Consider the following 15,980-nt stretch of genomic DNA (forward strand, 5'->3'; position numbering starts at 1 on the left):
TCCTATTCCAACACAGGGTCTTTAATAATAATAAGAAACATAAATATATACATGAAATTTACCCTCTGCATTTAACCCATCCCTGAGGAGCAATGGGCTGCTAAGAACCGCCCGGGGAGCAATACCCACGGCAGGCTATCTGTGGTACTGTATAAAGACCAGTGCCGTCAAATGTTCTGAATTTTGGCAGAGACTTGGTACCAAAGTCTTGGTTCTTGTTACATCCCTAATTACAAGTTGGTGGAGGCTTTAAAATACATGCATAAATACATCCAAATATTTATTGAATTTATTGAATCTCAGTATCTGAAGCAACAATTCTTCAATTTCTGTGGAATTCCCTGTAACATCTTTAGGGATACAGTCCATGTTGTCACACTATGGGGGGTTCATGGAATCAACCTTAAAAACAGAAATCCTGGTCTAAATAGGATCTTGTATGCAATTAGCAGTAATTTAGACCATTGACTGAATTTGTATCTCCATCTTTGGACTGTTAACTCCAGGACACTGCAACTCAAACTTTTTTTTTAATTAGCTACAGGAATACAGCAATTTACAGAGCTGCTGAAGAACCATGCGCAACAGGAAACCTGAGACTGCTGTGCCACAATTTAATTTGCCTGCATGCCACCTTACTCTCACCTTGACTTCTGCAGGAAGCATCCCTCCCCTCCCCTATCAGCAGATGTTAATCCTGACTGATCCTATCCCCCCAGCGGACACCTTATGAAAGAGGTGGTTGGGGTGGGGGTGTATAACAAACCACCTCAAGAACAAAGGGCCACTGTATTCTCGCTCTACTTCCTCTCACAGCAAGAGGAGACAAGATAGGATCTGAAAGCAGACAGTGCTCATTAAACCAAATAATTCCTTTTACCCACTCCTCCCTCGGAAGGGGAGCTATTACCTACACCAGGTAATGACAGCAAATCCTAAATTAGGAATGTGTCATGTTGTGCCAGACTCTGCCTTGTTGGGAATGAAGCAGGAGGATGGAGATAGAAATGACAGAATTTGTAATTACACAAGATGAACAAGACAGGGACTTAAGGTCAAGAGCTGTGTACCAGTTTATGGGCCGCCTCCTTTGAAGACTGCTTTAAAAACAGACTTCTACGAAATGATCCATGATGAGAAAGAAGGCTTTCTTTTGACCAAATATCAAGGACATTTCCATTAGAGCTGAACAATTAATCGTTTTAACGATTCAAATCAAAACTTCGATTGTTGCCTTTAACCCTAATTCTTACCTTACAAATATTGTGCTGTGGATCCATATGTTTGTATATTCATGTATCGAACCAAGCACTCTCTAAGTAACTGATGACTACTGTTAATTAACTTTACTCATTCCCAACGAGTCAAGTGATACCGACCCACTGAGCCACCAGCTAAGTCCAATGTAAACCCATCTGCGTCATTATGAGAAAAGGCTATTCTCAACAAAAGGAACTTTCTCCAGGGTCCAGGAACCTTTTGAGGAACTAATTCCACTTTCCCAGGGACCAGAGGCTAAAATAAGTTCCGTGGACATCTTACTCCCAGAAGGACCCTGTCAGCACCCAGCACCCCTTCTTCGGCCCGTTTGCTGCTGTATTCATAAAACAAGGAGAAACAAAAAACAACATACAGCTGCAAGCAGCCATTCTGGGTTTAAACCCTTTTGAGCTAAACAGGAGCAAGATGCTCAACTGCCAAAATCAAAGCCTCAACAAGCAGCAAGCAGGTTTCAGGCTTCACAAAGTCACTTCAGTTGTTTTTTTTTTCAGCTGGACTTCTGTCTAAAGAAAGACTGACACCAATCACACACTTTCTTCATCATCACAACGTGTGCATCCTGTCAGTGATTACACACTTGAAGTCCCACTGGTCCTATTTCTGGCACTTAGGGACATGTATAATGTCCCATGACACATAGGGCAACAGTAGCTCAGTAGGAAAGCCGGTTCGTTCTTCAATCAGAGTATCGGCTGTTCGATCGGAGCATCAGAGCATGTCTTCGCTAATCAATGTCGATATGTCTTTTGGCAAGCCACTTAACCCCAAATTGCTCCTGTGTATGAATGGTTTTTTTAACATTCGATTTACATGACATTAAAATCGTGGTCTACAGTTGTTATGGAAATACGAAATGCGTTTTCTGTGTTCACTTTCGCTTTATCGCGGAAGTTACATGTTGTGTACTCTTACAGCCTCCTCCTCACAGATTAATCAGATCCCTCTCAAATTTTGTCAGAAAAGCCTTAAGACCCTGATAATACTTAATTGGGAAGATTGTAAGGATTCGTTAAACGGCGGCGACGTGGCGGCTCGGCGAATTTCGATCCTTCAAGGTAATTCATCAGATCAACTTCAGATTTGGTCAGTACAATCTAAAGACCTTAGTGATTAAAAGTTATCAAAAGTTTGTTGTTTGGTGGAACGCCGTTACCGTGGCGACGCATTCTTCTACACAAATGCAATTTACAAAAAGGCTCAGAGCAGACACTATCTGCTAAGGAGACTGAGGTCTTTCGGAGTGCATCAAAAAAGGAAAGCCTTAAGGCCTTGATAATGCTTCATTGTGAAGATTGTAAGAATTCTTTAAACGGCAGTGACGTAGTGTCTCGGCGAATTGCGATCCTTCGCCGTGAACGAGTAACTGATGTAACTCAACTCCACAAGCTCAGATCTTTTCTATATTTCAAATGTTTGATGAGTCTCCGGGCCTGAAGACATCTACAGTGCAATTCTTACTCATACCGCCACCTACTGGTAACAGAAAGTTAATGTTGCTATGCTTTGGCTTGCCACTATTAGTAGGTAAACCAGATCCACCTAGAATTTGTTCCACACAAATGTAAGAAGTTCATAATGCCAGCCCACAAAGCATTTGACGTTTCGTGAAACGCTGTTGCCGTGGCGACGCATTCTTCACCATGAAAAACAAAGATGTTTTTGAGGGAATCGAAAAAGGGAATCAAACTTGGCACACACTTTTAGAGTTCATAATTTAGTTCCCTGATATGGTTTTAATGCATCAGAGTGGCAGGTCGGCTCGGTAGCGCCCCGTACGAAATTTCGACGAAGCAGCCCCCGCACATGTATCACATGTAGACTTAAAATAAAGTATCTTGGAGCCATGCTCTAAACCCAACCGGAAGTCAGCCATTTTTGTATGAATTTCAATATTATATTGAATATATATTTACTGTGTTAATACTTGTTTTGATCTTGTTTTTTACTATGTCTCTAGTTTGCAGTATTCTCTCTGCTGCTGTAATCCTGCAGATTTCCCCACTGTGGGAGTAAAAAAGGATTATCTTATCTTATCTTATTTGACAACAGCATCCGATTTACATGACATTTAAATGACGTTGTCTACAGTTGTTTTAGAACAACATAATGCGTTTTCTGTGTTCACTTTGGCTTTATCGTGGATACAGGAAGTGTTGACATTTTTGCTGAACATAATTTCCAGCGTCACACACTCCACACAACAAAAATACTTCCAATTATTGGACGCGGTGTCCGATTGTCACAGGCTATGCCGCCTCTTGAGCCCGTGTCCTGCTGGTACCACGGCGCGCGAGCAGTGCGAGGGCCCGATCATCGCTGCTTGCAGCTTTAATTGGAACCTGATTTTCGCTAACTTTACCAAATATTGTTATTAATGAAGTTAGTGAAGTGTATTTAAAATCATACATTTGATCCACCCATCAAACAACTATCTTTCTGAATCCAGTGTATTCTGTTTTATGACTTTATGCTCTTTATTTTGATGTAGAGTGACAGGTGAAGTTTCCATACAATACAATAGACCTCATTTTTTTTCTTTTTAAATCAGATTTATATTTTAAAGTGTATACTTATATATGGTTGGGGGAAAAAAACAATACATCATAGTATCGCAATAATATTGTGTGGCAATATTGTATCAATACGAAACTAAGTATGAACCTTTAGCTTTTATTATATAAACTATTCATATTGCAAATATAAATTAAACTTTTTGGCTCCAGTTGCTTCTGCAGTCCACTAGATGGTGCTGGGTTTTTTCTGGGACGGATGGCAAGAGGTTGGTCGAAACAAAGATGGAGTCATCGGAGAAAGAAATCAGAAATGGGCAAGATGCGTTTAAATCAAACGTCTTGAGTTATTTGGGATTTTTTGACAGGAGGGCAAGAAGGGCGTGGATATGACACATGGGATTTGCAAGGGGTGCAGTATGAAAGTAGAATACTATGAACATGAAGGCTCACATGCCACCATCCAGAGATATTGTTAACTGCTGACGGCCAAGCTAACATTAAAACAGCTCCACCGAAAAATCAACCAACACTGGACTCACTTAGCTTGACAAGGCTGTACATTGAAAACCTAAGTACGATCAGTCCCATATTAATGGATAGAACCATCCGGGAGGTCATTTGCAGAGGCATTTTGTGATCAGACACAGCTAATTAACAATTCAATCTATAGTGCAGGATTAGATTAGGCAGGTAGTGATATAAATAATTTGAATGAATGACTATGTTAGTTGACCCTACTCTTTATAGTGAAATCAGCTGCCCAAGCAAAAGCTCTGACATTTAATTAATTATTACGATTCATTAGCAGTCATTCAATTGAGGAAGTGCTGGCTACATACCTGGTGACCAGCACAGCGGTGTCCACCGGTGGGATATCTTCCCGTCCAGCAGGGACATGGTTGGTCCCAAGGTAGCGCAGCCTCCCAAACTGTTGATACTGCCAATGACAGAAGCTCTCCAGAGACCTTTCTCCATGATGGCCCACCTTTAGCTTTTCCTGGAGAACAGATGCAGAGCAGATTCACTTTGTCATTATGTCGCTTTTTGCTAGAAGCACATAATTTCATTTTGATAGTAAAATAATCTAAATAAATTATTAAGGAATGACTGTGTTATAAAAGTGTCTTGTAGAAAAGGTGACCAAGCAATCCAGCTGGTTGTTCAAATTTGTGTCAGGGATGATGGGTTCGAAACAGAGTAGAAAACGGGACCACAGCCATGCTAACGGCTATCTGAGGCGGTACTTGGGTACAGCTGAGTTTTGAGCTAAATGCTAATATCAGAATGCTACCAAGCTAGACGCTGATGCTAGGCAGTTATTGTGTTTTGCATGTTCATTTTATTACTCTGGTGTTAACATGCTACAATTAGCACAAACAAATTTAACAAACAACCGTAAACACAAAGTACAGCTGAGGCTGATGGGAATGCCAATAAATGTGTGGGTATTTGGTCACAAACCAATTATTACATTTTTTTAAAATTTTGGTCTACATGAAAAATCAAGGGATCACTGAAGATATTAGAATTCATTCTGAAGGTGACAGCATGTCTGAACCAAATATGATCACAATCCACCGAATAGTTTTAGAGTTATGTCCATCTGGACCAACGTGGTGGACTGAGAGATACTCAGAAAACTGTAAATGTTATTCAACTGTGTTATACACCGTACAAGTATTAATGAAACATGTCTCAGGATGAACTGCATGGTGGTGTGGTGGCTAGCACAGTCGCCTCAAAGCAGGGACAGAGTTCAATTCCTGGGCTAGATGGGCCTTCTGTGTGGAGATTGCAGGTCCTCCCCATGTCAGCGTGGGTTCTCTCCGGGTTCTCTGGCTTTCTCCTGCAGTCCAAAGACATGCAGCTTAGGCTGATTGAAGACTCTAAATTCCCCGTGTGGATGTGGGTGTGACTGGTTATCTGTCTATATATGTCAGCCCTGCGATAGTCTGACGAACTGTACAGGGTGTACCCTGTACTCTTCTCATGTCAGCTGGGATCGGCTCATTCATGTTCACCAGAAGCTCCTTCAGCTCAGACTCCATCAGAGACCAGTTCACCGTGGACCGACCCAGATATGGCTTCCCTGCCGCCTTCGACCTGCAGCTGGAGCTCCGGTGGGAGTAGGAGAGCTCAGCGCCGGGCAGGAGCAGCGAGGCAAAGCTCTGCTACTGGCCGGAGGAGGACCAGAGCCTGAGTCCCAACAGGGAGCCCACGCTGCTGGAGACCCAGGACTTTGCTGGGCCCCCTGGAGAGAAGGGAGGCACAGGAAAACCAGAACCAGGACTGAGCAGGGCAGACTGTCAGACCCTGCTGCAGTAATATGAGAAGTTTTTCTAAAGGGATTCTAGTGCTCGGATCACTACCACTTTTGTACACGGGGGCCGGCAAAATCAACATTAAATGAAAGTTCATGGTAGAAGTGGTAAATATCAATTTGCATATCAACCACTGATTGTATATAAGTCAATGAGAAATATGTCAAAGCAGTGCACTTTCAACAACTGAATCCCATAAGCCAGGTTTCTTTAACAGTGCCAGAGCAGCTGTCATTACACATGGCTGTCTCTATTTATAGTGTCTGTTTCACTGACTCAGCATGTTTCTGCAAACCATCTTCTTGGTAAAATCTCAATCATTATTATTTAGCATCAGATACAATATTAATGTGATCATGCTGAAATACATTTCACACTTTATATCACCTACAGCTTACTTTAGAAACGTTTTATTTTTAAATAAATACTATAAGCATAGTTTTTGGCCGTACAAATTGTTTATACATCTAACGCAAAGGAGAGCGTTAAATTCGAAAATAATATATGTAACCTGTCTGCTTGCATTACATGAGTTCCTGCACTTTTTTACTGTAGGAACTCTTCTGAAACCTATAATTTGCATTCAATCAGATAAAACTCTTGAATAAAAATGTTTGAAAATTGATAACTGAAGTAAGCATAAGTCGTGTGACAGTACTTGTTCTTAGGGTCTACAGAGAGTTAAAGAGGGGTGAAAAAGGGTAAACGCTTACTGGGCGGTTGTGAAGCAACACTAGTTTGGTGACACGAATGTTGATCCTGACTCCCAGACTCTGGTGGTGGAACATGTTGTAGACCTGCAAAAGAAGGAGCAACACTTCCTCAGATTTCACCAGCAGGGGAAAAAAGGTGTAACAAACAGACAAATGAGCTGAGAGGTATCAAGTGAATGTTTGTGGTCCAGTTGTAAGATATATATACATACATATACATACAGCGGGTAAAATAAGTATTGAACACGTCACCATTTTTCTCAGTAAATATATTTCTAAAGGTGCTATTGACATGAAATTTTCACCAGATGTCGGTAACAACCCAAGTAATCCATACATACAAAGAAAACAAAACAAATAAATTCAGAAATGAAGTTATGTGTAATAAAATGGAATGACACAGGGAAAAAGTATTGAACACGCTTACTGAAATTTATTTAATACTACATCAGTATGTTTTGCAACAATAAGGTTGCGAAGGTCTTGAGAGAGGTCTTTGCTTTTATCTATCATGAGATGTTTCTTGTGTGACACCTTGGTAATGAGACACCTTTTTATAGGCCATCAGTTGTGACTGAACCAGCTGATATTCATTTGCACTGATAAGGGGCAGGATTGCTTTCTAATTACTGATAGATTTCAGCTGGTGTCTTGGCTTTCCATGCCTTTTTGCACCTCCCTTTCTTCATGTGCTCAATACTTTTTCCCTGTGTCATTCCATAAATATATCATGGAATGATGTATATCATGGAATGTTTATGAGCACAGACAAATTATTCTTAAGCAGAGGCAAGAAAAGAGTGCAAACCAAGGTAGAAGAAAAGAATCAAGTATAAGTAAATGAGCATATCTTCAACGAAACCTCTAAAGGTGATAAACTGTTGATTGAATGATTTTACAGAGAACCGATTGTATACAAAGAAATTTTACATTTCGTGTTTGACTTAATAAACCGTTTTGAGGGGAGACAGAATACTGAGCCTGAATTTATTTCTAGTATTCTTACCATGTTCATGACTGTCAGCAAGAACCTCTGTGCCGCCTCAGCACCGTGGTACTGCACCATGTTGGAGTCTGCCACCACCACGGTCTCCACAGTGTATGCTTCATGCAGGCGAATGACGTTTCTCTTCCTGCGCCCTTCCTTCCCAACTTTTGACATCTTCTCCTCCTTCTTCCCTACCAGAAACAGGCAGAGAAACAGACAGGAAGACCAAGGTTAGAAACACTACAGCGGAGGTTAAAGTAACACAGGGGACTCACTGTGCTGTGACTGAGTAGCTTTTTTTTGATTTTTGATTAAGAAGTGTACTGAGCTGGGCAGAAAAACAGAGCAGAAATCTATGAATTTCGTGTTTATTACTGGAGCACTAATGGCATATGACAGAATACATTCATCAACATCGGAAATGGAAGCATGTGGATTAAGTGCAGCAGTCTCTGAGAAGATCACCATCCACCGTTGACCAAACGCCAACAAACTGCCTCAGAGAGGAGGCTCTGATGAAAGCTAAGCTAACCCAGCTAGGACCTAAGGCTTCTTCCCAACCCACCCTGCTCCTGGCTGTTTGATGTCCGGTCATAGGAAAATAAGATGGATGAAATCAGACTTCAGGCAAACCCAGCAACAGGAGGACGGTGACTTTTGAGCCCATATCTTCAAAAGGGACCTGGCTCTATCGTTGCATCGCAGATGCTCAAACACATGCAAAGTTGATGGACAATGTTTTTTTCATGTTGCTTTTTTTATGTGAAGATGTCGGCCATATTATCTGCCCAGAGAATTGTTTTTGTTGCCGCTGTTTAATTCTTATGATGCAATATCAAAAAATGCAATACAGGAATGTATTACAGGGTTTTTTTTGTTTGTTTTTCATGTTTTTCTTCTGTTACAAATGGGTTACATGCAGAGAAATGAATTAAGGTGTCATATTACAGGCGGGCCAACATGTTATTATAAGCTTTTGCTGATACAAAGGATTGGGAGCTGATAGTGGCAAAAATTCCTACATTGCATAGACAGCCAACACAGGTCCCTGTCTCCCCGTTGCACTCTTCCTGTTTTGTTAATCATTTAGTTAATGGTTTAGTTCAAGGTTTTCAAGCTGCTTTTCTTCCAAAAGTTTCCAGTGTCTGTAATAACCGTTAATATTATGATAGTCTTAATTTCTCCAAATTCAATATGAATCCCATTAGTATAGCAACTCAAAAACATTCAGTAGGAGGGGCGCTAGTGAGTAACGCATGGAGTAGACGTGCGTCCAGATGCTCCTCCATGCCAATCTTTAATATCGATTTTTTGACATACTTCTTTTTTTAAATCGCGGAAACTTCTCTTACTTAGTAAGTGTTTGACCTGTTAACACCAGGCGGCAACATGCCTAGGAAGCTCAAAGACACCGTACGACCAAGTCCAGCAAATGCTAATGCTAGCCACAACTCTCCTAGCAAAGATGTGAGCGACGACAATATGTACGATTTGCCGCTGGCCTGGGAGAAGGTCTCAGACAAGATCCTCAAACACCTCAACGGTTTGATGAGTTGGATCAGACCCTACAAGCGGTACAAAGCTCACAACGGGAACTACTGGAGAAGGTGGAATCTGTCGAGGAGCAAGCCGCCAAAGCTGTTGACTGCCTGCAGTTAAATTATTAACAATTGATTAGGGTATTCATTAGATCAAACATATTGATATATGCCATTTCTGATATGTTCACACTCAAGCCTGTCAATAAGTGATGCCACAGTCAGGATAGTTTAATATCAGCACTGTTACAACCTGTGAGGAGAGCAAATCTGCACTACCCAACCCGAAAAAATATGCATTAATGAATCGATCCTCAAGCTCTATGCCTTGTAGTAGCATAGGTGTCAGGACTGAGGTTTGAGAGACAAGGACAGAGACACTGAGCGGGGACAGCAAAGCTGATGCAATCCAGAATGCTGTCTTTCTCCAACCCACAGTACTGGGAAGATGTACTCTTGATTAAAAACATTAGCTCTGTCTCCGTCTGTCTTTCTCACACACACACACACACACACACACACACACACACACACACACACACACACACACACACACACACACACACACACACACACACACACACACACACACACACACACACACACACACACACACACACACACACACATTTTAGTCATTTATTTATGTTCACATTTTACAATAACAAATCTTGAACACAAACACTGGTAGATGCACTCATCAAGCCCAGAATCTCTTTGACATGTCTGATCTCAGTCTATGGATACAGGAAGCAGCGTCTCCTCCATATGTGGCGGCTGCCTATTAATACAGATATGGAGCAGAATTTTGCAAGTGCTTTAGCTTTTGGCTTCGGAATTCCAGCCATCTGCAAACCCCTTATGACGAGTCTGTGGACATGGCCAAGGCTTCCAAATATAAACACAAGTAGTTTGCAGGTGTACCCCAGTTGTGCAATCTCATTTCTGAGAAGTTGGTATTTTGTAACCTTGGCAAGGAATGCCTCCTCCAGACTATAGTCAAACGTACAGCTTACTTCTAAGATGGTGACTTCTCTGCTTACCTCATCAACAACAATAACATCTGGTGTATTGGCTGTCACATTTGAAAAATAGTCAACTTCGTTATTGCACAGAGTGAACATGTCAGATGAAACCCTTGAATGGGTATATACTTTAACGGAGGAAGGTGGGGTATATAAAAGCATGTTCTTAACCAGTAAATCAACAATTCTATCATGTCTGGAAATATACATGCCCTTGTATACATGGCAGCCATTCAGAATATGTGACAGTGATTCTATGGTTGAGTTGTCGTGGTGCAGACAATGAGGAGGAAATCTGTTAGGGTACCACAGAGAGAGATTGAGTCTGGTTGGAAGAACTTGTAATCTGGCTTTAACTGCAAATGTAAGAATATCCTCATCAACTGCATAGTTCTTGAATATTGTGTGAGAAACTGTGTGATCTGCAGTGGGAATACATGCTAGCTTTCCCTGTAGCTTTAGACCAGTCCAGTGTTGTTGCTGCCTCTGCTGTTCTAACCCTAGCAGGTACCTGCGTGTGTGAGCTGGTGATACATGATGTTCAGTATCATTGACAGTTACCCTTACTGAGATTGTACAGTCAGTTATTACATCCTCAGACACCATTACAGTGTCTGAGTCAGACTTCACCCAGTCCAGGGAGACTCCAGCTCGCACGCAAAGGTCATTGAGGTCGGGCCAGTCCGACGAGACCCCAAACCCAGCAGAATGTGAGTCCATCTTGTTGTTGGGCTTCCTTCTAAAGCCTAAGAAGCTCGGCTCACCCTCTCCTGCCAGGGGAACTTTACGTCGCTTCATGTCCAGAAACAATGAAGAACGTGCAAGTTCCCTGACAGTCCGATCATCACTGTTCAGCATATTGGTCAGGTGGGACAGCCTGGTGGCATTATAGATCCACTCCACGTTTGGAACGCCTAGACCTCCCTCCTGTTTGGGCTGGAAAATAATGTCCCTGGTTGTATGGGTGTTCAGTCCAAACCACTTCCTCACTACAGAAACTACTTGGTTGTTTAGTTCCCGCAGTGTTTTGCACGCGAGGTGTACGTTGGAGAAAAGATGTTGAATTCTCGACAGGGCCACCTGTCTGATGGCCTCCAACTTCATGAGCAGAGGAAGTGGTGAAACATCAATCAAATCCAGCCTGGTGGTGAATTCCGTGACCATATATTCAACCTGCTTCTTCCACTCGCCTGCTACATTGAATTTGTGCCCGAGGTAGGTGTACGTCTCGTGCAGGTCGTACACACGGATTGGTTTAATATCAGCACTGTTACAACCTGTGAGGAGAGCAAATCTGCACTACCCAACCCGAAAAAATATGCATTAATGAATCGATCCTCAAGCTCTATGCCTTGTAGTAGCATAGGTGTCAGGACTGAGGTTTGAGAGACAAGGACAGAGACACTGAGCGGGGACAGCAAAGCTGATGCAATCCAGAATGCTGTCTTTCTCCAACCCACAGTACTGGGAAGATGTACTCTTGATTAAAAACATTAGCTCTGTCTCCGTCTGTCTTTCACACACACACACACACACACACACACACACACACACACACACACACACACACACACACACACACACACACACACACACACACACACACACACACACACACACACACACACACACACACACACACACACACACACACCTCTGGCCCCTTGAAAATAACGGATTAAAAAGCGCTTTTCTTCCTATCAAAGTCAGACCAGATATTGGCTCACCAACAAGGACTTGGTCGGCCAAGAGCATATGGAGCAACCAACCAGAAGGTGTCAGACCTACTCAGAACTGACAGCTGGTTTACCTCAATGATAAGTTGAAGTAGCTAAGAAGTAAAAGAGACAGCTGTAAGACTTACGTAGCACCACTGAGAAGGGAGCTGCTGGAGAGGGACACAACTCTGACTGAATACAAGATGCTTCCTCGGAGCCGGATAATTCCCACTTAACCCTGCAGCTGCTCAGTCTCCACACAGCCCTACCCCAGGGAGCTCAACCCCATCTTATTCAAGATGGCAGCCCTGCAACCATTAAGCACCAGTGGAATCAAATCCGCACTCCACTGAGGCTGCACAGGCACACAGAGGCAGAGTTTTCGAGATGAACAGACACTTTCCCAAGACAGAGTAGAGAAGATCTGGTGTCACAACAACCAGACAGCCCTTGAGCTTTTGACAGTGACTGAGCTGGGACCATCCAACCATATTATAATCCACACAGGCACCAACAACTGAAGATCCCAACAGGAAATAGTGGCAGACTATCAGTAGAGCGAGTGAAAGAGCTTCAACCACCACCCAACCACATTCATCTCCACCCTCCTGCGAAGAGGATGCTTTTTAACCCTTGCACTATACACAAGGTGAACCCCATCATATAAGATAAGATAAGATAAAATAAGATAATCCTTCATTAGTCCCGCAGCGGGGAAATTTGCAGGATTACAGCAGCATAGGGTAAAGTGCACACAAGAGACATAGTAAAAGAAAGACAAGATAAAAATAAAATGAAATAAAAAACAAGTATTATAAATAAGCAATAAAAATCCACAATAACTGAAATATTATATGTACAGACAGAAAAACTATTAAAGCTATAATTGCACAGTGTATTGTATTGCACATGTCATGTGGTCTGCTGGGAGCAGAGTTGGTTGTGCAACCTGACAGCAGCTGGAAGGAAGGACCTGCGGTACCTCTCCTTCACACACCGGGGGTGAAGCAGCCGGTGGCTGAAGGAGCTGCACAGAGCTGTCAGAGTGTCCCGCATGGGGTGGGAGGTGTTGTTCATCAGGGATGATAGCTTGGCCATCATCCTCCTGTCTCCCACCACCTCCACCGTATCCAGTGGACACCCCAGCACACTGCTGGCCTTCCTGACAAGTTTGTTCAGTCTCTTCTTGTTAGCTGTCGAAATGCTGCTGCTCCAGCAGACCACTGCATAAAAAATGGTTGATGCCACCACAGAGTCTAAAAAGGTCTTCAGGAGTGCTCCCTGCACTCCAAAGGACCTCAGTCTCCTCAGCAGATAGAGTCTGCTCTGACCCTTTTTATAAAGTGCATTTGTATGATTAGTCCAGTCCAGTTTATTGTTCAAGTGAACACCCAGGTACTTATAAGATTTCACAATCTCAATGTCCTTTCCCTGGATGTTCACTGGTTCCGGAGGACAGTGTTTACCCCGGCGGAAGTCCACCACCAGCTCTTTGGTTGAGTTTATCTGGAGGCGGTTCCGCCGGCACCATCCTATGAAGTCCTGGTTCAGTTCTCTGTATTCCCTTTCATCACCGGCGGAGATGAGGCCGACGATTGCAGAGTCATCAGAGAACTTTTGCAGGTGGCAATTTGCAGAGTTGTATTTGAAGTCCGATGTGTAGATGGAGAAGAGGAATGGAGCAGGGACTGCAAGCCCACTATGTTCCTGACTCACCAAGGCCTTGAAGGACAACGCTTTATAAGAAGGAACCTAACCACCCACCAGAAACCTGGGCCATAAGAATGCTGACTCTGTAGTAACGGGTGGTATTGGAAGTGTCCTGGTTTCTGTTTGCAGTCCGAGAATTATTGATCTATCACCTTGGAGCGGGCTAGGATTTTTTTAATTAGCTGGTAAAATTGCATCTTGTAAAAAAATCTGGTCGTAGTCATCGTCTCTCAATTCCAATTGAAGTTGCTAATCGATAACAATAGAACCCCAGAAATACAGCCCCTCGCCCCAGAGGCTTATCGTCGTCACACCTATAGCTGATGGGTTCCAAGACTGACCCAACCAGACGTACTAAATACAATTGGCCCAAGCTGCCATAAGCTTTAAAAACAGAGCACATTTTTATGGATGAAGTAGTTTCAAATAACACGTTAGGACATTCAAGGTCTTAGATCAGCTGCTTTTGGATTAAAAAGCAAAAACCCTGATTTCTGAGAGTAAAAAACACTCTGATATCCCCGTCTTACAAGAGACAGCTCCCCTTGTTGTCCTTGAGGTATCAATTCATTGACATTATTATCCCATCAATTATTATCCCAACATTCACCCAGTGTAGGTACTGAGAACGCATAACTAACGCAACGAACAGCTCTGCTGTACGCTTGGTCTATTCATAATCAATAGTAGGTTACAAGGAGACTCTGGGTCGATACACATTCAGTTTAGCTCTTGGCAGTGCTACAATAGACTATGCCATAACAGATCTGGATCCATGTCTCTGAGCCTTTACAGTCAACCCACTAACCCCACTATCAGGTCCCAATACGATGAATGTCTATGTGCAGAAGGCACACATTAACTTGAGGGCCTCTGAACCAAGTAAACTGAAATATAGATGAATATCAGACAGCATGGAGAGCTACCAGAAGGTTACAAGGGTTTTTATTTGTCATTGTAAGACAGGGTTGCACAACGAAATTTAGATTGTAGTCCTAATTTGCTACATCGGAAAGAAAACAAACAATTACAAAATAATATATATAATATATATACGGAGGTAAGATATATAACTGGTAAGAGGCCCCGGGGTAGACCGAGAACATGCTGGAGGGATTATATATCTCGTCTGGCCTGGGAACGCCTCGGGGTTCCCCAGGAGGAGCTGGAAAGTGTTGCTGGGGAGAAGGACGTCTGGAGGACCCTCCTTAGCTTGCTGCCCCCGCGACCCGGCCCCGGATAAGCGGAAGGAAATGGATGGATGGATGGATGGATATATATACGGAGGGTAGAATATGAATTAGGGAGTCTCACAGCCAGAAGTCTGGTGGTTTGGCAGCTGATACTTCTGTAACTCTTTCCAGACAGCAGAAGGGTGAACAGGTTATAGCTGTGTGTGTGTTTTTTTTTCTTCTTTTAATATCAACTTAGCACTTTGCAGGCTCCTCTTCTCACCAATATAACTGATGCTCAGTAGATGGGTATAAATGATGTTCTGGGCCATACACATCCCATGCCAGTTTGTAATCATTGCAGTCTTTATGCTTTCTATTTGCTCCTCTATAAAGATTTACAATAACTTCTCAACTTTTCTAAAGTAATACAGCCATTTATGAGTTTTCTTCAACAAGACGGAGATGTGTGATGACCATTTTCAGGTTATTAGTGATGCTGATTGCCAGGAACTTAAAGCTGCTAACTTTTAAACTAACTTTAAGCAGCAGGTTGTTTTTTTGAAAACCCCTCTGAAGGTTGTTGATTTCCTTTCTATATGAAGTCTCATTGTTGTTTGTAATCCGGTCTGTGGCGGTAATGTCATTTTAAAACTTCAGTTGCTAACTGGTAGAGGTCCAGGCTGGCTAGGATGTTGTTTTTGATGTGCTGGAGAAGAAGTTTCTAAAAGCACTTCATCAGAATGGGGGTGATTGTAGACGATGCATACTTTTTAGGTACAGGAATGATGGTGGCTATTTTGAAGCAGGTGAGAACTCTCTCCTATGACAGTGATATGTTGTAAATGTCAATGATGACATCAGTTGGCTGGTTGGCACGTGTTTGCTTAGTACACGACCAGAGATATTATCTGGCGCAGCAGCTTTAATCATATCCACTCTCATCAGGGTTTTCCTCACATCCTCTGTGGAGACTGACAGTGGACGGTCCTCTGGAAGCA

At 42.6% G+C, this 15,980-nt stretch overlaps 1 protein-coding gene across 2 annotated transcripts in view; it reads right to left on the reverse strand.

The window, feature by feature from the left end:
* The window catches only part of adamts17 (ADAM metallopeptidase with thrombospondin type 1 motif, 17), a 117,267-nt gene that overhangs the window by 63,280 nt on the left and 38,007 nt on the right, over nt 1-15,980 (reverse strand). For both annotated transcript variants that reach the window (XM_054614864.1, XM_054614872.1), the window contains exons 4-6: nt 7,835-8,007; nt 6,829-6,912; nt 4,634-4,791 (exon numbers count right to left, since the gene is read on the reverse strand). In XM_054614864.1, coding sequence (XP_054470839.1) covers nt 4,634-4,791; nt 6,829-6,912; nt 7,835-8,007 — 415 coding nt within the window. The remainder of the gene's footprint in view (nt 1-4,633; nt 4,792-6,828; nt 6,913-7,834; nt 8,008-15,980) is intronic.

This window comes from Anoplopoma fimbria, chromosome 2 (genome assembly GCF_027596085.1).
Source record: "Anoplopoma fimbria isolate UVic2021 breed Golden Eagle Sablefish chromosome 2, Afim_UVic_2022, whole genome shotgun sequence".
Taxonomy (NCBI): Eukaryota; Metazoa; Chordata; class Actinopteri; order Perciformes; family Anoplopomatidae; genus Anoplopoma; species Anoplopoma fimbria.